The sequence below is a fragment of the Alexandromys fortis genome, unplaced genomic scaffold, assembly GCF_014885135.2.
Source record: "Alexandromys fortis isolate MF-2015 unplaced genomic scaffold, M_Fortis_MF-2015_v1.1 scaffold_3, whole genome shotgun sequence".
Lineage (NCBI taxonomy): Eukaryota > Metazoa > Chordata > Mammalia > Rodentia > Cricetidae > Alexandromys > Alexandromys fortis.
This window is the reverse complement of record NW_026067909.1, coordinates 25681410-25704958: the sequence shown is the minus strand read 5'-3', so window position 1 is coordinate 25704958 and position 23549 is coordinate 25681410. Positions and strand designations below refer to the sequence as shown.

Below are 23549 nucleotides of genomic sequence, written 5' to 3'. Positions count from 1 at the left end.
GAGAGAGAGAATCCAAGATAGAGACAACAAAGGGCTAACATACCTGCAAACGTGATGTTGAAGCCCTCATAGGAGATGGAGAAGTCAGAGATGAACCGGAGCTGCGCAGTGAAGTTTCCAAACAAGCCAGCCTTGATGGTGTGGGGCAACACTGAGCCAGTGAGCCTGGCCACTGGCTCCGAGAAACTCCCGTCCTCCGTGATCAGCAAATAGTCGTGGGAACTTTCGAGATGGAAGGTGTGGAAATTCATCTGCACTCCTGAGAGATGAGGGCGGGACAGTCGATTTAACTGCAGCTGAAAAGAATCTCTTCTGGGCATAATTATAGACATCAAAGGTTTGGATCAAAATATCTTAAATTGTTAAATATTAAAGTTATCTTGTATGACTCTAACTTTGAACTTTCAGAGAAGATTAGACAGAGGCAGTTCTAAAATCAAGAAATATTAAGCAAAAACAAGTATTCAAATAGTTACAGGATCAGTTACAGACAGATGCTGCCACGGGTTTTTGTGTAGATATGAATCCAGATGTTGATACAGAGGAGCTGCATGTAGTTACTGGTCCACCCAGGATATAGGTAAGATGTAGAAACTAATTGAACACCATCATGGTTATGATACTGATGTTCACATGGACAAGAATGAACACAGAGGTAGATATCATCACAGGTGTGTGCAGATGGCCATCTGTGACAAGAGGGTTACCAGAGTGGCTACAAATACAGATAAAGACGTAAAGGAATCTACAGATACAGGTGTGGGTTGGTAAGGACAATAAGAAGGTTGATGCTTGACTGAATTCACTAAAGGTCCCCAGGCACAGGGCAGGGACTGTTCACCCGAGAGAGACAAAACACTGAAAATCTCTCCATTTCGTTTCTCTAACTTTATAAATATTAGCTTGGAGATAACAGATGAAAACATACACTGCTGAGGGCAAATTCTCTTGAAATTAAGGTTGTGTAGGCCTCATGCTGTCTTCATAGAAACCAGGTTCATCAGTACATGATGAACTTTACTTCTGCTGAAGCAAATAAAATGACCATAAGTGGATTCCTTTAAAGACTTATATTTTTTCTAATTAAAACACCTTAGTTATTCATAATCTGTTTCATCTTAAATTATTTCAGGGCCACATCTTTCTTTCTTTGGGTTTTTAATCATTATTGTTTATATGTGTACTCATGGTTCTCTGTGTAGATATGTGCATGTGAGCACAGCTGCTGCCCTCAGAGGCCAGACGCATCTGACCTCCTTAGCATTGGAGTTATAGCTTGTGAGCTGACTGGTGTAGGTGCTTGGATTTGAACTCAGGTCCTCTGAAAGAGTAGCATGTCCTCTTATCTGCTGCACCACCTCTCCATGTTTTTAATATGTTCTCAGGGATGAGTGTCAAACATATCTACAGGGCACTGTAATGTGAGGTCAGTGTAACATCTAGGTCAATAAAACACCAAGTGGATTCAAATGCATGTTGAAAGGCACAGTCTTCTTGACTAAGTTACTCCAGGGTCATCTATGAGAGAAGAAATTTTATCCACGAAAATACAAGACATAAAAGTTGTATATACACATTGTAAAGTGATCATTGCAACTGTATTCAGTTCTCTGGCACAAGATAAAGACGGTTATTTTTTTGTTTTTATTCTTAAAATTAAAAGCCTCTTTAAAAATGACAGATATACTTATAGATATAAGAACATGCCTAGAGTACCTTGCTAAATCCAGTATTTATAACCTGCATTTTCCACACAAAATACCACCTGGCTTCTTTGCATTTACTACTTGTCTAAGGTCTGGATTTATTGTAAGGACAATGCCAAGCAAATTTAGAACAGAAACATGAATGTTTCTCAGACATACCGAAGTTTAAACAATCTATTAATCTTATATTGAATCAATATTCACATTTTATTTAATTGGAGCTCACTTTTCTTATCATTACATTTAATTTCCAAGTTGCCATGTTACCGAATGGAGAACAACAAGACCAACAAAAGCGACCTCTGTTTCACTCTAGACTCATAAAAAATAACAGTTAAGAGCTTAGAAACCATGAAAAGTCATTCATCCTCTGGGTTTTTTTCCCTTACTGACTCCTCTAGTCCAGGCTCCCCAGTGTGCCCTTTGTCTTACCCTTGCCATGAGAGACTTCAATGGTCCACGTACAGTTCAGAGAGTTTGGGTAAAAGTCTGGAAATCCTGGAGAAAGGACAGTTCCACTCTTCCCATGAATGTAGCCTCCACACAGGGCTGAAATAGCAGGAAACATGGCAGTCTACAATGATTGCTGGAAAGAGTGCTTCTAATGGACAGTGAACTTGTATAACTATTAGTAGGATAAAATTGAAATTTAGACATTTCTTTTTACTTGCAGTTATGAGATGCCAGTTCACAAGCAGGTATCTACATCACAGCACAGCCATCAAACCTAACTCAGAGTAGAGTGGGGCAGAGAACTCCAGCGTCAATGCATCAGAACTGACGATGCATTACGCTCTAGTTCCCACCCTCCAGGGGGGAACTTAATAGCCCTCTGATGAATTAAAAATCTCTGTCACATGCAAGGCTATGTTCAAACAAACTCAAAGACTTAAGATCCAGAAAGTTACTTATAATAATTCAAGCAGGAAAGAAATAATAGGCAGCGGTAAAATACATTTAGTATTTTAAGGATTTTTGTTAGACATGATAAAATCATTAAACACATGAAGCCATAGCAGCTGTGACAAGAATGCGTATGATGGGCACAAGACCAAGCCACCTAAATTCTAATATGGATGGGGAAGGGCATAGGAAGTCTCACCCCTAGATGAGGAGCTACTGGTAATAGATGGCTATTATAAAATGAGAGTCAATTTTCTTCAGGGCTTCAGCCCCTGAGAGACCTCACATGCTCCAGTGAATAGCCCTACAACAATCACATACAGGCAGCATTAAGAACTTAAAAGAGAGAGTGTACCTGAAGTTTGAGAGGGAAAAGTAGAAGGGAGACACAGAAGAAATTGGACAGAAAAAATGGAAGTATGAAACTGATTAAATATGGATATAAGCAAGAAAAAATTAGAAATAAAATTATGGTGCATATATGTGTGAATTGTGGAAAAGACATTTTAAAGAGAGAAATGTTTTTCTTTTTTGCTGTGGGAGTTCCTTCAGCCAATAGCCTTTAAGATACCAGCCCACTTGGGTATGGTCTTCTATACTATAAATGAGCTGTAAAGCATGCGCTCACTCTCTCGCTTCTGGCTGCTGGATTCGGTTCCTATTCCCCATTCTTGCAGAGGACTGTGACCTGTGAGTCTACCCCTAAATAAATAACCCATTACATGTAATTCTGAACTAGTGTGGGATTATTTTGTAACTTCCATCATCATGTTTTTACTCCTCTAGTTTGCTTTTAAGATTTAAACACACACCCATGCACCTATATCCACATTCATATGTAATACTTGTAAGATTTGCCAGTCTCTTGACTTTGTCAGTGACACACACTTGTAGACAGATGTGGAGCCTCCATACTTGATTGACAGTTATGGAGGCTTAATGATCAAGTTGAGGTCATTGGCACTCCTGTACCCTTACTCATTCATTGCTTCTTTGTTCTGGAAACATTCAAAGGACCATAGGCTGGTTGTTTTGACATAGTCAATTAATTCTTGCAAGCTACAGTCACCCCCAACTTGCAGTATGACAATATAAGTAAGTATCTCCTACCATGCTACATTCTCAGCAGCTTTTCTACCTGGTTTCCTACTGGTTGATCCTATGAGACAACCTCTTCAGTTTTCAATGCCATCTAAAGTGTGGAGAGAAATCTAATATAGTCTCTGTTATGGTTAGTTTTTGTCAACTTATTTTAGATACACTCTAAATAAAATGGAAAGAGGGTCTCAACATGGATCATCTAGATCAGGTTACTCTGTGGACATGAGGAAGGTCAAATGCACCGCTGCTCTGGGGTGCATGTCATACGGAGGACCATAGCTGTGTGACCCTTGATGACAGATCCTGGAAGGTGACATGCCTGTGAATGGAGCCAAGCACAGAGAAAGGGCCTTAGAAAGTCTGAGCTGGGAGGCCCCACATGATACCTGAGTGAGAACACAGGTGGCTAGAATGTTCGAAAGAAAAGTAGCCCACGAATAGTACAGGCTTGCTTGCAGAGGAGGTCTGATGGCAGGAAGGGAAAGTGAGAAGCCCTGGGAGCCATCTGTAGTTGTCCACAAGTGTCTCCCATGCTTCATAGGCCATCGAAGGGGGATGGCATTTTTCTGAGGCAGATGAAGGGACACATTAGGTCCCTGCCTGTGGAGTGCATGGGCTACTGCAGGGATAACCAGGTTACAAGGCTGCTCTGTAAGGCACAGGGAGAAAAGAAAGCAGATGGCCAGATGTTAGTGGCAATGGGGAGAGAGGGGCAGACAGGCATTAGCTATAGAGAGCCATCACAGCTGTCTGCTGTCAGGACTGGTCCAGCAGTAGTAAGGTTTCAAGACAGAAGCCTAAGTATAGCATGGGCAGGGAATGGAGATGTTTGGAGAGTGCGGGGGTCAGCTTTGGTGATGCTATTGGGTGTCCAGGCAAAAGCTTCCCACGGGAAACACTGGCCAGGAAGCAGGAAGGCACAGTGGTGGACAGTCAGTCATATATCATGTATGTGATCTAACAATGGAGATGGAAGATTCTAGAGAAGAAACTGAAGTAGAGGGACCAGGACAGGATGAAAGGAAACGGAGCCCTGAGGTCCTGATTGTAGAAGATGTATGCAGTGAATCTTAATTCATTTTGGGACAGGCATAAATCAGCCCAATAAATTCTCAAAATCTTATGAAGGATTTAACTGTAGAAAATTAAAGTCTTTTATAACACTTTAACAGTGAGATGCCTTACATCCAACGTTTCTAGGACAAAGTACTCTGAAGACTGCCCGTGCTCCTCAACTCATAAATAGTAGTTCATATCCAACTATATTGAATAATTACAAAATCCATAATTCATCGTATGCAGGCTAACCTGTGTATACCGCTGTGCACCTGTGTCATCCTTCAGGGCCATGGCTTAGCGACTGCTCCCCCTGCTTTTGAGATGGGGTCCCCACTGAGCCTAGAGTGCTCTGATTCACTAAGCTGGCCATGGAGCACCAGAGTCCTGCCTGTCTCTGCCTCCCCAGTGCTGTTCAGTGATGTCCCATTCTACTGCGGAAGACTCAGAGCGCTAATCAGCTTTCCTTTGGAGCACGTGGGGAGAAAATTGCAGGCAAGCCTGGTCTTCCTTTCCATCTTGATCCCATCGGTGCATACAGAGCTCTTCCTGCCCCCTCTCACTATCAGCAATCTAAATAAAAATAACTGTAGAGACCACAGGCTTAAGGAGAGGGGAATTTGACATTTAGAGAATGGAACTGAAATCCTCAGCTAAATCTGAAGAGATAAGAGAATAGGATAAAACGCAGACTTTTACTTCAGGGTCCCTACAGAACTTGACTATTCATAGATGGCCATGTCTCTCTTCCCTTAGCAGAGCCACTAATTTAACCACACAGAATTTGAATTACATGAATTATTTCTTTATGCACCATGGAGACTTTTCTGGGTAGTTATAAAAGCTACAGTAAAAATTTACTTCTAACTTCCTTCAGGCTGTCACTCTGAAAGTTTGACTTTTGTGTTTCTAATATCTACCCCACTGTCTAGGACCCAGACAGGTTTTATCAAAAAGCCCCTTGGACAGAAGACTAAAGTATTCAGAAAATAGAAAAGGGAAGGGTAGGGGAAGGCTAACATCTTTCCCCAGGTGTGCCGAGGGTAAGTTCCCACCGAAGATCACGTTTGGTGTTGTCCTCTGCTTGGATCTCAGTTTCCATTACAAATCCTTGACTGGGGGCCATATCCTGGTCATACTAACACCCCTTCGTGCTCTCAGGCATACAAAATAATATTCAAAGAAGTCCCTGACATCTCCAAGATATAATCTAGTGGGAAAAGCAAAAGTAATTACTGAAAAACATCGATAACAAAGTGTAGCTTATTCTGCAAGGAAAAATGCCAAGCAGCTTTCAGATCTCAGAGGTAGCCCAGGTGTGTAGTCTACAAAGTGATGTTAAGATGTCAAGGAAGAAGGTGAGCTGCTGCCCACAACTGGGAAGGTGGAAACCCCATAAGTGAGGACATGCTGGTAGGATGTGGGGGAAGTTGTTCCTCCTACATTGCCCTGTGGTATGTGTGCTCATGCATGTCTTTGGCCTGTTCACATCAGCTTGACTGGGAAAGACACATCTATCTGAAACCCTACAGACCTCCCATGGATACCACAGTGACTCTTTTCCAACATTCTCACCTCCTTTCTCCACGTGTGTTGTCTCTCAGATCACGACAAGAGTTGTCTAAAGCACTGCAGTTTACAGATTCAATTTTCATTTCTTAGATCCAAGACAGCATGTAAGAAGTTCAAGACTCAGTGTCTACCTTCACTAAGGAAGATAGGGGCTCTCATATGGGAGCTATCCCCAGAACAGAGTCCTTTTTCATGAGAGTTGAAGTTACAAGAGAGGGAAGAATAAGGTGCTTCACAATGTCCACAGAAGCCGAAGACCCTCAAATCCACATAGCCTCTTCCTTGAACTATTCTCATCTGTCAACTACATGAACATGATTTGTACTTCACTCTGTCCTATACCCCCAACATCACACCTTATATGTGGCGTGTCTGCCTATCCCTAGTTCATCTTTTCTTTGTTCCTTATCCTGCAGAAGGACCCCAGGGCCTTACATTGCTAGACAAGTGCTCTACCACCAAGCTAAAGGCCTTGCCTTGCTCTGGAAACTTCAACTGGTCTATTTGGGTCTTTTAATATAACTGAAGTCTGGCTTCTTGGCCTAGTGTCTTCTTTGAAAAAAAATTCCACGTGAAGCACAAAGCCTTATGCTTCATTTTTATTCTTCATTTTCATTAATTTCTGAGGTTTTTGTGCTTACTTTATGGGGATGGGACTAAGAAAGTAGAGCTGTATTTCCATTTCTCTCTTTTGCAGGGTGACCCTGGCCTCCCTGTAGTTGACAGGATTCGCTGACTAGATCTATTTCTTTGCACATTTATTTATATTGGACTTGCATTCTCAAAGGAGACATTAGACAGACACCCTGCATTTCAAGGCAGTGTTAAATTAGGACTGTCCAGATGTAGAAGGCAAGCTCTCTAAGACACATTCGTAACTATTCCCACTCTCAGAGATGAAGGACTCTGGCTGAGGGGTCCTGAGCCATCGTCTTGAATTGTGATATACCCAGGGACACCTTGAACTGTGTCTCACTACTCCCCCCTCAGCAACCAGAATTCACCACTAACCCCCATAACCTACTGCTCACTCTTTTTTATTTTTTATTTTTTTTTTTTTGCCCTGAGTCAAATGATTTCTCCATAATCAGGTCTCTTCGGGAAGCCCGACCTTGAATGATGCCTCCCAGGCGCCGCCCTCTAGACTGCACATTATAAACCTTATATTTTATGTTTTCATCTCTCTATTCCCAGACAGTTTTCTTTCTTTACTTGCTTCAAGAACTCTATTTCTTCTTATGCAGATGTTAACTATTAGACAGCAAACACAATTGTTTTGCACTAAGTGTTTGTGGAAAGAATAAACATTTGACAAAAATATTTAATAACAACATTTCCAAAATGATCCGTGCACTCGTCCTTTCCCCAATGAAAGGAAGACAAAGACTCCAATCCTCAATTTCTTTCTTTAAAATTGTCGTGTGCGAACAATGGTTTGTAAATGGAACAAATGCAGTACTTGGAAAAGGGAAAGACAAGGTTTATCTTCGTTTCAGGTGAGATAAAATATTATAATTAATTCTAATTTATGTTTCCTTGCGGAGGACTATGAATTTTTAGAGTTTTAGATTTTCTATTGATGTAGGGTTTATTGCAATAAAAACCTGTGAGATTTAAAAGACTGTGTGAGATTAGAAAGGGTAAGGAGATTCTCAGAGCTCAGTGCAAACAGCCAGGACTAAATAAAACTCTCATGCAAACCCTTAAACTCTCCTAGAATGGGAAGACTTATTAAAACCTTTCAGTGTAGACTTTTCAGTCCTGGGAAGGTGCTACAGTGTAGCATAGCAAATCACCTTAGGGATCCCCTTAGATGGAGCAGATTTCAAATTTGCATAAATTTGACTTGGAAGACAATAGACGAAATGTCTAAGCTTAATGCACTTTTATTTTCTCCAGGAGATGTCATTCATCTCTAGCCTGTCTGCAACATCTCAGCCACTCACTGAGCACAGAGACCACTCTAGGAGAGCGAGTCCTACCCCATTTCTAAGTCATTTCCTGTCTAAACATTCTTTCTCTACTGACCAATATTCTGGGAATTGGACACTGTACCCTGTGCATTGACGCCCAGTGTTCTTTTTCGTTCCTGCCGCCTAGGATGTCTCCCCATGGGCTGAGTACCTCGGCAAACTTCAGCCTTCACTGGGTCTAAACGCACCGTTTACATCAAATGTATTGACATTAGGGGTAGATGCTTCTCCAATGACAATATACAGCATCAGAGCCATATCTTAGCTGTGTTCTGTCAACAAGCAATGCGTGGTTTTCCTGAAGGAGGTGATCATACCCGTTTGCCCATCCTTTGTAGCCTCCTACTAGATAACCCCAGGGTGCATAAGTAGCCTCCCTCCCAAATTTTGCCCAGAGTCCAAAATCTCTACTGCTTTTGTGTGCTTGCCTGTGAAGACAATCATCTACCCTAGGCATTCCATGCATGCATGCACCAAGCACTGTTTGAGATAGGACTTGGGAAAAAGATCCAAGACTGTCAGTGGCTGGAAGTTCTGTGAGCCCAATCTTCCCCAGGCTCTGCTATTTACATCTATTATTCTGAGAAAGTGAAGGTGCTTATTACCCATATAACATTTTAAAAGAAATACCCACAGTTAGGAAAAAATAGTGGAAGAGGAAATTATGTGTATATATAACTCCCACTTAAGTATTTATTTTCCAAATACCTATATACTTTTCTAAAGAAACCATGTTATAATAGTGTATATTCATGACTAGAGAGAACACACCAAAAAAGTGTTTTCCAAATGATCACAAATAACACCAACGCCTAACTCTTAGTGTAAAACTGAGAGAGACACGGTGATACACAATAATCAATAATATCATCCTCTATCTGTATTTCTGTATTTCCAGGAGTGGATAAGTCCAGGAGGAAAGGTCAATGACACATAGAGCCTCTGAACGATGTTCTAAAAGCCTAGATGCACAGCAAAGATAATCTGGAAGAGGTCAGAGGTCACTGGGACAAGGTGTGCTAATTCTGAGGGAGCTCTCTATGTGGACCTGGGTTACTGGAGTCAGAAGAGTTATACTTGACTATCTGGACCACAATGTCCCCCAGTCTTTCTATACACACTTCTATAAAAACACACACGCATAATTGAGCTCTCTAAGCTCTGAAGGATAGACCACAAATTTTCATTGTTTCTAAGAGTCATCACAGCTAGTAGAGAAATACTGAACACCCTTCACATGTGCTCCCCTTAAAGAGTACAGTTTGTAAAAGGAACCCGTTCCTTGGTCACCTTGTATCACGCCACGCCCTGTGCACACTGGTCCATGTGCTGATGTGTGCATAGGTGCACTAGCTTAGCTCTGCGTGGCTGAGCTCTACCTACCATCACAGCTGGGCAGGGCGTGGTTCCACTGATGGTTCTTCTCACAGATGAGAGGCTCATCGTCACTTATTGTATAGCCGGGGTCACAGCTGAAGGTCACCGTGGATCTGATACCAAAGTTACTACCATGCCGATGACCATTTACAGGGATGCCCGGGTCCAGGCAGGAGTCAGATTCAAGAGTTACACCTGCATGGACACAGAAAATATGGGACTGAAAGGCCTTCTTTGCTAACTGAAAGAAAGAAAACCACTATATTATTAGCTATAACATAATCCCACATATGCACAGATCCAGGGAATTACCCAAGTGAACTCTCCATTACTAAATTGATGGTTGAATATCCAGGAGTCCATTAATGTCAAAAGCAATGCCTCCAAACATTGGACCTTGTTTTTCCAAATTAAAAGCAATCATCTTGATGTGGTCTTCTCCAGGTCAAAGAGAAATGGGGCAACCTTGAATAACTGATTGGCCCCTCTGAATTTTACCTTTGTTCCCCTGAAAATCAATGGACTGTTAGGGGAACATTAAACTCGCTTCCATTCAGTCTCTTTCCTTCCCCTCTCTCTTTCCTTTTATGGTTTGCATTCCAGTTAGGTTCTGGCAGCTGCACAGCAATGTTCCTAGATCTGCACACACACAGGCAAGCACACACACAGAATGCGATTTAAAACTGCATGCCAATTGGTTTTCTAAAGCCACAGCCATAAACCCAGTTTTAAGATTTGCGTACCATCTGCCATATGCCTATGCTGTGAGACAGGCTGGAATAGAGAAGGAACGGGGTCACTTGATCATGACACGCTTTGTATTTCTCTTCTCTAGAATAATGTATTTAAGGTTGTGAGAACCACGGAAGAGAATGTCACTGTGATATTTGTGTAATCGGAGAGAGGGAAACTCTGATACACTGTCCCCTGCGGGCAGTAAGCTCAGACTTGAACTGCGATCTGGGGCTGCTCACCAACTGTCATAATGTTTTGGTATTCACACTTTCCTGGGCCCGACAGGGACCTCCTGGATGCTGGGTCTGATCATTTGAACTTTAGTTCAATGGCCAGAGGAGCTCCATTTTCAATACTACTCTAGGAAAATGTTTTCCAAAGGCAGTCCTTGGAATGCAAAAAGCCGGGACAGATGAAAGGAATGCTGGCATCTATCTGTACCTGCCAATGTCCCCAGAGATTGCTCTTTCCTATGTGTCTACAGGCAAGTCTCTCTGATCTCAGGAAAAGTAAAAGGGCACAGCAGAGACATGAACACTTGGCTCATCATAGATTGGAGTAAACACGGTGTCTACTTACATACCTCACGCCAAGAATATATAAAAGGACCCCAAAAGATAGCAAATGCCTTAACTCTTAAATTTGTTTTTTAAGATTTATTTTTATTTATGTAGATGGATGAATATATGTTGATGTATTATTTGTGTGTGGATATTTGTCATATGTATAGGGATAGGGTACCCAAGGAGTTCTGAAGAGGGTTTCAGATAATCTGTAGCTAGAGTTAGTGAAAGTTGTGAACTGCCAGGTATGGAGCTGTGAACTGAACTCCAGTCCCTGTAAGAGCAACAAGTGCTCTTAACTGCTGAGCCCCGTCTTCAGTCCGAACTCTTAATTCCTAAAAAGTGCTATTTTGAAAAAAAAATCATATATAGGACACTATATGTACACACACACACACACACACACACACACATATATATAACAACTAAGTTTTAATTGTTTTAAATTAACCCATGTTTGACGAATTGTCAGTCTTTTAGTAGCAGAGTTGAAACATTATTATTCAATTTTGATAAAAATAATCCTTACAAGAACATGTTCATAACCTTACATAAACAAATGTTTATATAGGTAAAACACAGGAAAATATATTTTGAGTGCTGCTATGGCTGGCTAGCAGACGTTCTGGGCAGAGATTAGCAGAGTCGATGATGGGGAGGTCAGGAAAGATTAAAGAAGACGGCATATATCCCATGCATGCATTTATAAAATTGTGTGTGTATGTAATATATCATTAAAATGCAAGCACTTATTTTTGAGAAAAGGCTGAAAAAAGGAATGGCCTTAAATATCCTGCCCAACAGAACCATGGTTTTTTTGGGTCTGCAACAAGCCCCTCTCGGGTTTTCTTGTTAAGGTGCTCTCATTGGGGGCTGCGGTAGCTTTGTTTTGTTTTGTTTGTAGTTGACTCTGGTTAAAAACCCACTCCTATGGAGAAGCCCCCTGCAGGTTCCCAAAGTATATTTATATAAATATTTCCATAAAATGGTACACCTTCACTTCATGACTTCAGAAGCTGAAACTCAGAGCCAAACTGGAAAGAAAACTGAGGCTGGCCTGCTGAACACACTGCATCCATCACGGTTTACCAACTGTTAACTGTTCTCAGCCATCACTTGGCATTCGCTAAGCACAGCTGGGTTTTAATCCCTTCCTACCTCTGGTATAATGTTCACTACCCTGAAAAACACATTCGTATGAACTCACAGACCAGGATGCTCTGCACAGTACCCTGGGAACTGATCCCACTCAGTATTTAGGAAATGTTTTCAGTAAAATACTCTATATCACATCCAGCCAATTGGTATCTCTGTTAATATGTGTGGATGTATGTGTATACATGTATATATGTATCGCACTATATATATATACACATGATATATATGTATATATAATACAATGCTATGGTAGAATATGTTAATTATATATACACATATTACCCTATATGATATATATGTGTAATATAATAATTTAATAGTATAATAGAATATATTAATTCATTATGTACTAAAAGGATAAAATTTATCATTTAATGATTATATCATTTTACTTTGTTTTAGGCAACTGATATTTATTAAGGAACCAAAAGCAATTTTCCACCCTCCAAAACACCCTGTAGTAGACCTCTTGAAATTACTTGACAGACAGATTGTCCAGGGAATCAGCCCATTTGTCATCCCACTTGAAGACAAATATAGGAACACCTTTCACCCGGGACATAGTGTCCTGCCCTGGGAGCCAGCCAGGGGCCACTTACTCTCATAGTGGATGAGGAAGCCAACATTAGCCCGGCTGCTGTCGGTGGTGAAGAGCAGGTACATATAGTTGCCCGTGCTAATGAGGAACTGCGGTGCCTGCGTGCCATGGTACTCTCCGATCAGTGGGGATGAACTGGCTGGCCCGTCCCGTACTTCCAGAGTATCGTAATTGACTTCTGTCTGGAACCTGGGGAGAGCCATGCAGAGAGTCATGTGAGCTTGCACACCTGTCCAGCTGTGCCACTCCTAGTACAAACTTCAAGTGACTGTGGTGATTGAAACGTATACATGAATATTGTATTATTTGTTGGAAAAGACAGCACATTGTAAACATTCTATCATAACTAATTCTCTGTCTATAAAGCAGGCTATAAAGAAGGTCATTATTAACCCCTGAAAGGAAAATATTGTGAACTACCTAAGTTCCCTTAGATAAGGAGGGGTTAGAGGACAGATCAATGGATGATGGATAGATGTTAGATGATACATGATAAACAGATTTTTATATATAATATACACATATATAATATCAGGTAATTTGATAATAGATAATAGCAAATGAGATGATAGGCTATAGATAGACAGATGATAGGCAGGTTGGTGACAGACTAAGGGAGAGACAGATGATGCATGGATACAACATTTAGTTGTGAACAATTGCTGATTGTGAACTTAGCACTATTTTTTATGATTCTCTCTTTAACGTATTATGGACACCTTGAAATAGACACACTGAAGGGGAATGCTCCCTTGAGGAAAGAGGGACTTCATGGCACGTGATGTTTAAATATCTTTCCTGAAAACCACGCTGTGCAGTTTTTACTCACACCAACCCTTGAGGGACCAACACTGAGCAAGCTGCTGCTTCAGAAGCTCAGTGGTGCCATGACAATTCGGGAAAGCCAGACCGGCTTCCAGACGGTTTTTAACTCTGCTTGTACTGCCAGGGAACCCAGCCTGTAATTCTATTTATATAAAGCCAAGACACCCAGGTCCCCCTGGTGCAATGATGGTGCCATTTTTGGGCATTGGGATAATTCCTTAAACACTCCCATCTTGTTCTCCAGAGCTAACTCAGTTTCCAAGTGCCTCTTTTGGCTCTGAAGGAGCGTCTCAGAATTTCATGCCTCTGACTCACTCAGTAATGGAGCCACATGTGTCTCTGAAGCTGGAGCGCCATTCCCCTGATGGGTGCAGACTATTGCTAGGAAGAGAAGAGAGCTGGGGAGCCAGCTCAGTTTATTTGTACATCTCCACAATAGCAAGAGGATAGATACCGAACCTCATTTAATAATACTGCCATGCTCACTTCCAATGCGGATGTTCTTCTGCAAAGGCACAATAATGCTATGTTTTACAAGCAGAGTAGTAGCTGCTACTTTGTGCTCTCTTCTATACAGAGGAAGGCAAACAATGTGGCTAGACCAGAACAGGAACTGAGGTTTGTGGACCTGGGCCTGGTGGTGCCTGCTTTGGCTTTATTAGTTTTAATACAGTGATATATAAGACATTTGAGTCCAAATTTCAGAAGTCAGCAGAAGCATGGAGTCTTCCATTTGAATCGTGAAGAGACATGGAAAAACTTTCACACTGTTTTTAGCTCGGGCAGGGCAGACAGATCACACACACACACACACACACACACACACACACACACACACACGTTGAAAACTGTGAACTGCTCAGTGCTTATCGTGACTTGGCAGCCTGGCATCTATGCACAGCCAAACCATCTGTGGAGAATCCAAACCTTATTTGCACAGCTCCAATATCAGCTGTTAACCAAGAACAAACTAAAGCTGTGCCATGCAGTTTATCTTTGAGGAGCAAAGCTCTGGCTGCTCCTAGGTTGGATGTCTAAAATTTCCAAGAATATTAGTTACTCAAATAGGATTTACCAAAATATTGCACCAAATTCATACTAAAAAGATCACACTATGGAAAACTTAGCACGAATCTTTCTTCGAGCAACAGAAACGAGACAGGCGATTGAGACCACGAAATTAATACTTTATCTAAATGATATAAATCTGACCCATGACTGGGAACATTGGGGTGTTTGATTCTGTTTTTTCTTGATCCCAGAAAGTATAAAAGTTGGTCGGAAATTGAATTTCACATACTGAACACATACAACTATTTTTTTTCTATGATTAATGTTATTTTTGCATGGTCACTTACCAACAGACACTGAGTGTTTTTCCTTGTTTGGAAGGATCATTCTACTAAAAGGTAAGGTCATTCAAATAGAGTATGGATAATTATAAATAAAACATAATTAATAATGATAGTTCCACTATATATTTTAAACTCCCAGTCTTTTCACATCATTCAGAAACTGGACCTATAGTGTTAAGAAAAGGTGCTTTTTTAGATTTCAAGTACAATTTTTTATGCAAACAAACAAACAAACAAACAAACATGTTTTCAGACCTGAAATTGATTTCAGTGTTTGGATAAATGGCAGAGAACCTGCTGCTAGAGCTTGAACAGTTTCCTTCCTTCCTTCCTTCCTTCCTTCCTTCCTTCCTTCCTTCCTTCCATCCATCCATCCATCCATCCATCCATCCATCCATCCATAATCCTTACAGATTATTAAACATGTGTTCAGATCACTAGGTCAGACCGTGTCGCAGTCATAGTGACTCCCACGCACTGGAGAGGCTCTTAATCTACTGCACTAACCCTGCTGCTGACCCTGAACCTTCGCCTGCCTTCAAGTGTTAGCCGTCTCCCCAGAACTGAAGAACTCTTTTCTGGGCTGTCATGGAGGGTGCAGAAGGGTCCAGCAGGATGGGGACTTGCTTCAAGGGAACGCCACATAGCAAGCAGAAGTCTCCCATTTCCAGGTTCCAAATCCAGACTCTATGTAAGTCTAGGACAGTGATCATCCAGTTTGCCTCCTTATCTGTGTCCCAGAGCCGAGACCTCATTGTGCCCACGGGAGAGCAGGACTATGAGAACAGACAGCATGGCTGTGTCAGCCTCTGGTCCTTGGTCCATGATCTTCCTTGGGACATGAGGATTTTCATATTTTAAGGTCTATTTACATAGCACAGGGAATGTAGCTGCAGCTCTAGTTGCCAAAGCAGTGGGGAAAGGTTTGCTCTTACCTGTCAAATGTTATTTTGATGGAATGTCCTGGCTTTGCTTCAATGATCCATTCACAATTTAAAGAATCTTTGTAATATCCTGGCCATCCTGGAGGTAAGATGACCCCACTAGAAGCCGTCAGGTGCCCACCACATGGAGCTGAAAGAGGACACACATATCAGTCAAGAAAAGAAATCAAGTCTAGGAAGGTGGACCACAGCAGCCTCCCATTAGAGGTAGGTATTGTGGTCAGTCATTCCGGGAGTCATTGTTTGCATCGAACAAAACTTATTCCTCAGGAAACCTTATTGGATGAAGTCAACAGGTATAGCCCACGTTTTTCTGGGCTCCATGATCAGACACATCATCTATCAGAGACAACAAGGGACTGCACTTACCTTTAATTACTTTTTAATGTTGCCTAACTGGAAGATTTGCACTGTGCAAGGTTCTAGGTGGGCTTGGACTTGGGGTCCACATTTCTCTTGCTTTCCACAATTAATTAGAGGATACCTTTCCATTTTATATATTTTATTATTATTATTATTTTTCATAGTAATTTAATTCCAATATGAAAAATTCTGTGGCTTACATTAATTTGAATTTGTTTATCTTTGCTTTGTAGCTAACAATTTTTTTTTAAAGTCAATCTTGAAGAATCACAAGGAAAGGAGTGTTCCAGGAGACTATGGGGTTCTCTTACAGAACTTTTCTTTAAGGAGTTTACGCTGCTTGCACACAGCATTAGGGAAGGAAGGGGCATGAGAGGCTCTGTATTCTGTAAAGCATGAGAAAGTCTCCATATCCTGCAAGGAACGCGAGAACTTCCATGTCCTGAAAGCGGCATAGGAGTCTCCATGGGAGTCTATAAGGGACACGGGATTCTTCTCATCCCTCTTAGGCAGCACTTGCTGTTCTTGTTCACCTCCTCCTGCCTTGCCCTTTCTTCTCTCCCGGTCTGCATCCATCAGAAAGTCAGACTTTATTCCATTTCAGCATGTGCATCAATTGGGGACCCTTCCACTGTTATCAGAGTATCCACCTGCCCTGTCAGAGACTCATTTGCAATCACTAATTGGCCTTTCCGGAGTAGGGAAACTTCCAGGCTCTCTCACCTACCACCATTCCTTTCTAAGTTTGCTTTGTTAACAATTTCAGCTGGAGTTTGCCTTCCACTTCGTGGGGTTGGGCCAGGCTTTTTCTAAAGGAGGAAGAATCCTTCACCAGCTTTTAAGATGACTGACAGTTTCCCCTTTCACCAGGCTTTTCATCCCTGCCTTGCTCCGGTCCATTTACTCTCCTTGTCCTCTCAGGCAAATGCTCGCCCAGCAGCTCACAATGCATTCCTACACAGTCCATTGCCCACGGAAGCACAAGGATAATTGTGGGCATACAAGAGCAGAGGCTGGAGCCTTGTTATCTTAAACATCCTTCTCCATATATCACTCATGCTCCAAAGTCAACAGAAATGCCTGAGTGGGTCAGTGTCTACAAACAGGATTGCCCATGGCATCAACCGGAGAGCCTGCAGTGCGTGTTTACGGCAGATTAAAAACTGCCATGTCTCAACATTTTATAAAACGTGACATACAGAAGTTACATGGTATGTGTGTGATGAATCAAAGTTCTCTTACTGTGTTGAATTTTGTTTTGGCTTCTGTTCTTTAGGGTTATCCATTTATGCCCATAGGTCATATCCATAGTTGACCAAAGCAGCAGATGATTTATGGAGCAACTAGAACACTGTTCTGAATTTCACCACAACCCATAGAGGCAAAGACCAGGACCTGGGTAGAACACATTCTGCTTTTTAGCCTACACATACTTCAATGTGTGGCCCTATACACATACACATTCAGGCAACGGACTTGGTGGATTTAAGAAAACGAGTAGATGAAGCTGGGAGGGAAAAGAGCTAGGTCAGACAGAGCATTGCATGGGGGTGGGATGAGAAGTGCATTTGATGAAAATTACAAGCATAGATAGAATTCTCAATTAGCATTTATTTATAAGGAAACAATTGTGGAGGTGGGACTAGAGCAGGATAAGCCCACCCTGACTAGACATACCACCCCCTAAAATAATAATGAACAATTATGGCTGGGGCAGGATGAGGCCACTGTGCTATTGGCTGCCATTCAGAGGCTCAATCTACACAATGAGTAAAGTTCATCTTAGACCTCCTGTAGGTCACAGGCCTGGTGACAATATGCCATGCTTGTTTCTGTCTTGTGGGTTCAGGGGATGGAGCTGGATAGAACAACAATCCTAAATCTATATAACCCTCTTCTATTTGCTTACTTAAAAAAGTGTTAATATTAGAAAAATAGGAGAAATAGAGATCAAGGGAAAATATTTGCTTATAACATTAATTAACAAACATTGCTTAACAATTTTTAGCATTTTGTTAATGTGAGCTACTGCTTATTTAAATGTTTCCATCATGGTATGTCATGACTCTTTTCAATCTATATGCTCAGGTGGTGTTTAAGGGCACAGCTAAGTTCTCACTGGTTTCATTAGCACCCATAGTTTGGTGAGCTCCGTCCTTTCGCATGATCAGGTTTCAATAATGTTCTTTTGATCTTATAAAGTTTGCAGTGGTGGGTGATACATTTGGATACAACCTATTTACCCAAACAAACCTCATCGCTTGAGCTTTTCTTGCTTTTAAGTCTTTGCTCTTGCAGTTGTACAAATAGCACTCAGCAGCAGCACCATGTATTGCTGATAGAATATTTTGTGGTATTATTCTATTATTCTAAAGATACAGGTCATGGATCAAAAGACAAAAGGGTTTGTAGGACTCAATATAAATTTACTCTGGGATACTGTCATCATCTATTCTTGAGAGCACAGGGATTTCCACATGGCCTTGCCAATAATCTATCTCATTATCACTCATAAACCTTTGATGATCACCTCATATTGATTTTGCTTTTGAACTCCCTTTCAGAGCTACCAGAAGGACCTGCCCTCCAAACCCCTGGTCTTAGATGTCCAACTTACAGACTCAGATGAAGGGGTTCCCAATTTGCACCACTTTGTGGGTCTTTGTTACTGAAGCCTAGGTAGGTGACAGACTCTGTTTGCTGTCCTTCTGAAGGACTTGGTCAGAGACTCACCTTCACAGCGAGGGACAGTCGAGCTCCAGACCACATTCCCATCTTGCAGGATACAGGTGATGGACTCAGAACCCTGGGTCTTCACGAAGCCGTCGTCACAGTGGAAGGACACAGAACTTCCCAGCAGAAACCTGTCTCCAAATCGCCGGCCATTCACAGGAATGCCAGGGTCGTGGCACTCATTCTGACCAAATGCTGAGCCATGAAAGAGAAAAGTCAGCAACATAAAGATGCTCAAAACTAATTACATGTACTGACAAAGAAGGAAACATCGTATTTATAAAAGAATGATGTAACAAAATTCCATATCCATTGTTCATAAAGAAATACATCAAACCAATTGGGTATCGGTGTAAGAGAGGGGAGGAAAAGGGGGACAGAGTGACAAAGTCCTCTGCCTATCATCTCTGCTGGTGGAACTGACCTTCAGCATGCACTCAGAAGAGGGGATGATCACAGCACAGGTGGTAAGCAGAGAGCTCTGAAGAGCTCTGCCCTGTTAGAGTCCTGCTCTTAGACTTACCACGTGACACAAGGAAGAGATCTCAGGATCTAGACCTGTCTATTTTTGTGTAAAACACCAAGACTATTAAGCTTATATCCCAGAGTTACTCTAACACCAATGAAAATAAACATGGCAAAAAATTGAATGCTGAATAAATCAGCATGACCTCACACTTTCCTTCATAATTTCAAATGTTTTGCAGGAGAGAAAACTGAAGCAAAAGGAGGTTATCTGCCAGATAAATAATCGCAATGTATCTCTCGGTACCGTTACTCATATTCCTTGTGCTGGGTATCTGACACACCAGTGTTTTTACCACAGCATGTCATTCTGTAGAGCATACATTTTCTACACGAACATATTGCTTGAGGAATGGAAGGATGGATGGACTGCAGGGCAGTTAGATACAATGAATGATGAAAATGAATGGGCGAATGAATATGGATAGATGGATGGATAGTTAATGAAGGATGAGTGGTTAATGAAAAATGGAAGAAGAGATGGGTGGGTGATGATGGGTGCGTAGGTAATAAAGGACGCATGAACGTACAGATATGGGAAGAGCTGGATGGATACATGAATGAATAGATGAATGGAGGTAGAGCAGGTGGACAGAAGAATGGTTGGATGAAGGAGTAAATAGATGGATGGGTGGTAATGAATAATGGATATATAGGAAATGAAGAAGAGAAGCATCAATAAACAATTGGACAGGTGAATTAATAATGGGAGCTCGATGGATGGACAGATAAAAGAGCGTGCATGTGCAGTTGCATGGGAAATGAGTAATAAATAGGTAGATGAATGGACTGATGGCCAGAGAGAGAGAAAAATCTATGTGAGAGCTCCAACATCTACTCTAGGTGTCTAAAGCACAGCCTGCATAAAGCGATCCTTTTTTTTATCAGGATGACAAATAATTTTGGTACTTGGGATACTCCTTTATAGTCCTGAGGAGGCATCATCCTTGAACTCTTAGTCCACGCACATGTGAACCCACGGGGCATGGATGAGGTACTTGCGTGCCCACTCACTGGTGTACGTGATGTTGAACCCTCTGCCCGTTGTGGAGTGATCGGATTGAAACTCCAGGCGGACGATGTGTCCACTGCTGGCCAGCTGCGCGGGCACCTCATTGCCAGAGAAGGTTCCAAGGACCGTGATGTCAGAAATTCCGTCATCTTTGACAGCCAGGAAGTCGAACTGAGGCTCCACATCAAAGTCATTGAAGATGAGGTGAATCCGGCTTCCAGGCTCAGATATGATCAGCCAGACACAGTTCATGTTGTTGCCGTATTCCTCGGGGTAGTTTGGTGAGAGAATAATCCCGGAGGATGCCGTGAAGTTGAAGAAACACGAAACTGCGGGGCATGAAGATAATGTCATATAGTGTTACACAGATCCAAAGCCTTGCCATATGAACCTGGCCACAGACAGCTAGAAATGACGACAGTCCCACTGGGGCTCACATTGGCCCAACTACTCTGAGCTCTGTGTGCTGAATTCCAGGTGATTGACTTCAGAACTGTACGAAACGTGTTCCGCTCCACAGCCCAGCTAGAACCCACAGATAGTTGAATATCAGTGTATTTAAAACCAATTCTCTCCCATCAACTTTAAAAAATGCTATTGCTATGTTTATTTATAAATAAAACTAGCTCCCTGTGGATGTGATACCGAAACTGTGATGGCTGAAACAGTACACTTAATGCTCTAACTGAATTCCAAATGCCCACTGTCTCCTGGCGCGTACAACCAGCTCATATCCAGCTGCTGCCTAGCGGAACCAAGTCTATGTGAATTCTTGATGGGGATGATGGTTGATATCTCATCTTTTCAAACAAAAGGCTCAGCTCTTCTCTACCTAGCAGATAGGATCAAGGCATGGACTGTTTTTTTTTTTTTTTTTTTTGCAGGGTGAGGAAACAGGAAACCCTGAGCTGCCACAAGGCCACGTCTCTGCCACACTCCCCTTCCTCTGTAACTGATGCCCGACCCCCACAAGTGGGACTCACACACGCAGCTCGGCTTGTTGCCTGACCACTGGTTGTTCTTTTGGCACGTGATGACTCGTTCTCCCACCAGCTCGAAAGCTGCCTGGCACTCAAAGGTGAGCGTGTCTCCGTGTAGGAAGCTGCTGCCAGTCCGCTTCCCATAGGCTGGGATGCCAGGGTCCCCACAGCCTCCCTTCTCAATTTCTGAGGAGCAGAAAATAAACAAGCCACTGAAAACCTCTTAAAGAACGTGCACAAATTCAGAAGACGGGAGCTGTCTCCTTTGTGCACTGGAACAATGTATAACCAATTTCAAAGAGATTCTCTTTTTGTTTTATTTTATTTTTGCTGCTGTTTGTTTTTCGAGACAGGGCTTCTCTGTGTAGCAGTCCTGGCTGTCCTGAAACCAGCTCTATAGACCAGGCTGGCCTTGAACTCACAGAGATCTGCCTGCATCCCTCTCAGCGTGCTGGGATTAAAGGCGTGCACTGCCACTGCCTGGCCTCAAAGAGAGTCTGGATTCCTCTAGTATTTTACTATAAAATCCAGGATGTAATGGCTGTGCAGATGTGCCAGACAACAGATGCCCCAAATTATTGACCAAATAGGCTCTCATTCCAGATTTTCACTTGAGGACTGTGCCATCCTCAGGAGGGAATCTTTGCTGCCATTCAATGGGATTATTTGAAGGAATCAAAAGAACAGAAGACCCAGACTGTACTGAATAACACAGCATCAAACCTCTGCTTGCAGAGATGAAGTCGAACCCTTTTCCAGAGTCTCCACCCAAATGGATTGTAACATGCTGGAGACAACTTTGCTGTGTTCACTTGGGAATACAACTCACAGATGAATAGAAGATTCCAGGCCTTAAAGGAAACAAATGCTGTGTGCACATTCTTCCCTAGAAACGTGATTACAGAATGCAGAGACTTGGGCTAGTGCAGCTTCTCTGGCTTTCTGGGATGGCTCTTCTGTCTGTCTCCTGAAAATATCTGTGCCCAAGTCTCCTGGGGCCTCCATAATAATGTATTGATGTATTTTTCAACTATCATCTTTGGACATGACAAAATTATTTTCTACTTTCAACTTTCACTTCATTTTTTCCTATTTTTTTATTTTGTAGCATCTTACTATCTTTTCTATAAATACTTTTCTTAGAGTGATATTGCAAGCTTACCAGTCTTCCTACTAAATTTTGCTTTTATTTGATACTCTACGCTGTAGCTATAAGCATTCACATAATAAAACACTGACGGGGTTCACTGCTCCCTGGATGTAGGTGAGCATTTTTGAAAGCTGATAATAACAGTTCCGAGACACAAATAAATCCAAACAGTGAACTGACAACCGAGTGTGTCCTTGCAATTCCCAGTTCTCCTGATCTTGGGTGGAATCTGGAGACAGCAACATGTTTGCGGAAATGAGAAGGTACCCTCAGACAGAACTCTAGAAAGCTCATAAGAGGAAGCACAGAAATAGATAGCCGAGGGGAACTGAGAAGGCCAACCTCTGAGAAATGCTATTCAAGTATTATGATGAGCTCTGATAATTAGTAGGTTAACAGGTTTTGATCTACCAAATGCAATTCTACTCAAATAAACATATACCCCTGACCAACCAGGCCACAATTATTAGTTTGACATAACACCTCCAGGCACCAGTGAGACAATTCCAATTAATCCTGCTGTGTAGTCGTTGTAACTGCCCTGCCCTCAGCATCTCTGAGCCTATGGCAGGTGGATGAAGGACCATTTTGGTGACATCTGTGTCTACCCTGTGTTCTTTATCATATACTCCTCATTGGCACAATCATGCGGAGGCCTCACTGGGTTTGCCTCATCCCTCTACCTCCTCCTTGACCCTTAGGAGTCCCCCAGCTGTTTTAAACCAGGCACCTGCAAGTGGCTACTTGCTGAGCCATGTGTCATGCTCCTGTTCTCTAAGTCTGAATCCACCACAGTGGCCTCTCCCTGTGACAATCCCATCCCAGCCAGAGGTGACAGGAGTTGGCTAGACATTACAAACCCTTCTTACTCACGCATGCCTCCTCCCTTCCGTCTAAGAGCGGTTTCTCTCTGTGATCTG

The 23549-nt window shown here is 42.2% G+C and overlaps 1 protein-coding gene across 1 annotated transcript in view; it reads right to left on the bottom strand.

Moving 5' to 3' along the window:
* Csmd1 (CUB and Sushi multiple domains 1) overlaps positions 1-23549 on the bottom strand; it is a 1119426-nt gene that overhangs the window by 241157 nt on the left and 854720 nt on the right. Inside the window, exons 14-21 of the mRNA XM_050136505.1 lie at positions 21483-21665; positions 20502-20828; positions 18963-19157; positions 15858-15996; positions 12744-12931; positions 9695-9883; positions 2139-2255; positions 44-259 (exon numbers count right to left, since the gene is read on the bottom strand). Coding sequence (XP_049992462.1) covers positions 44-259; positions 2139-2255; positions 9695-9883; positions 12744-12931; positions 15858-15996; positions 18963-19157; positions 20502-20828; positions 21483-21665 — 1554 coding nt within the window. The remainder of the gene's footprint in view (positions 1-43; positions 260-2138; positions 2256-9694; positions 9884-12743; positions 12932-15857; positions 15997-18962; positions 19158-20501; positions 20829-21482; positions 21666-23549) is intronic.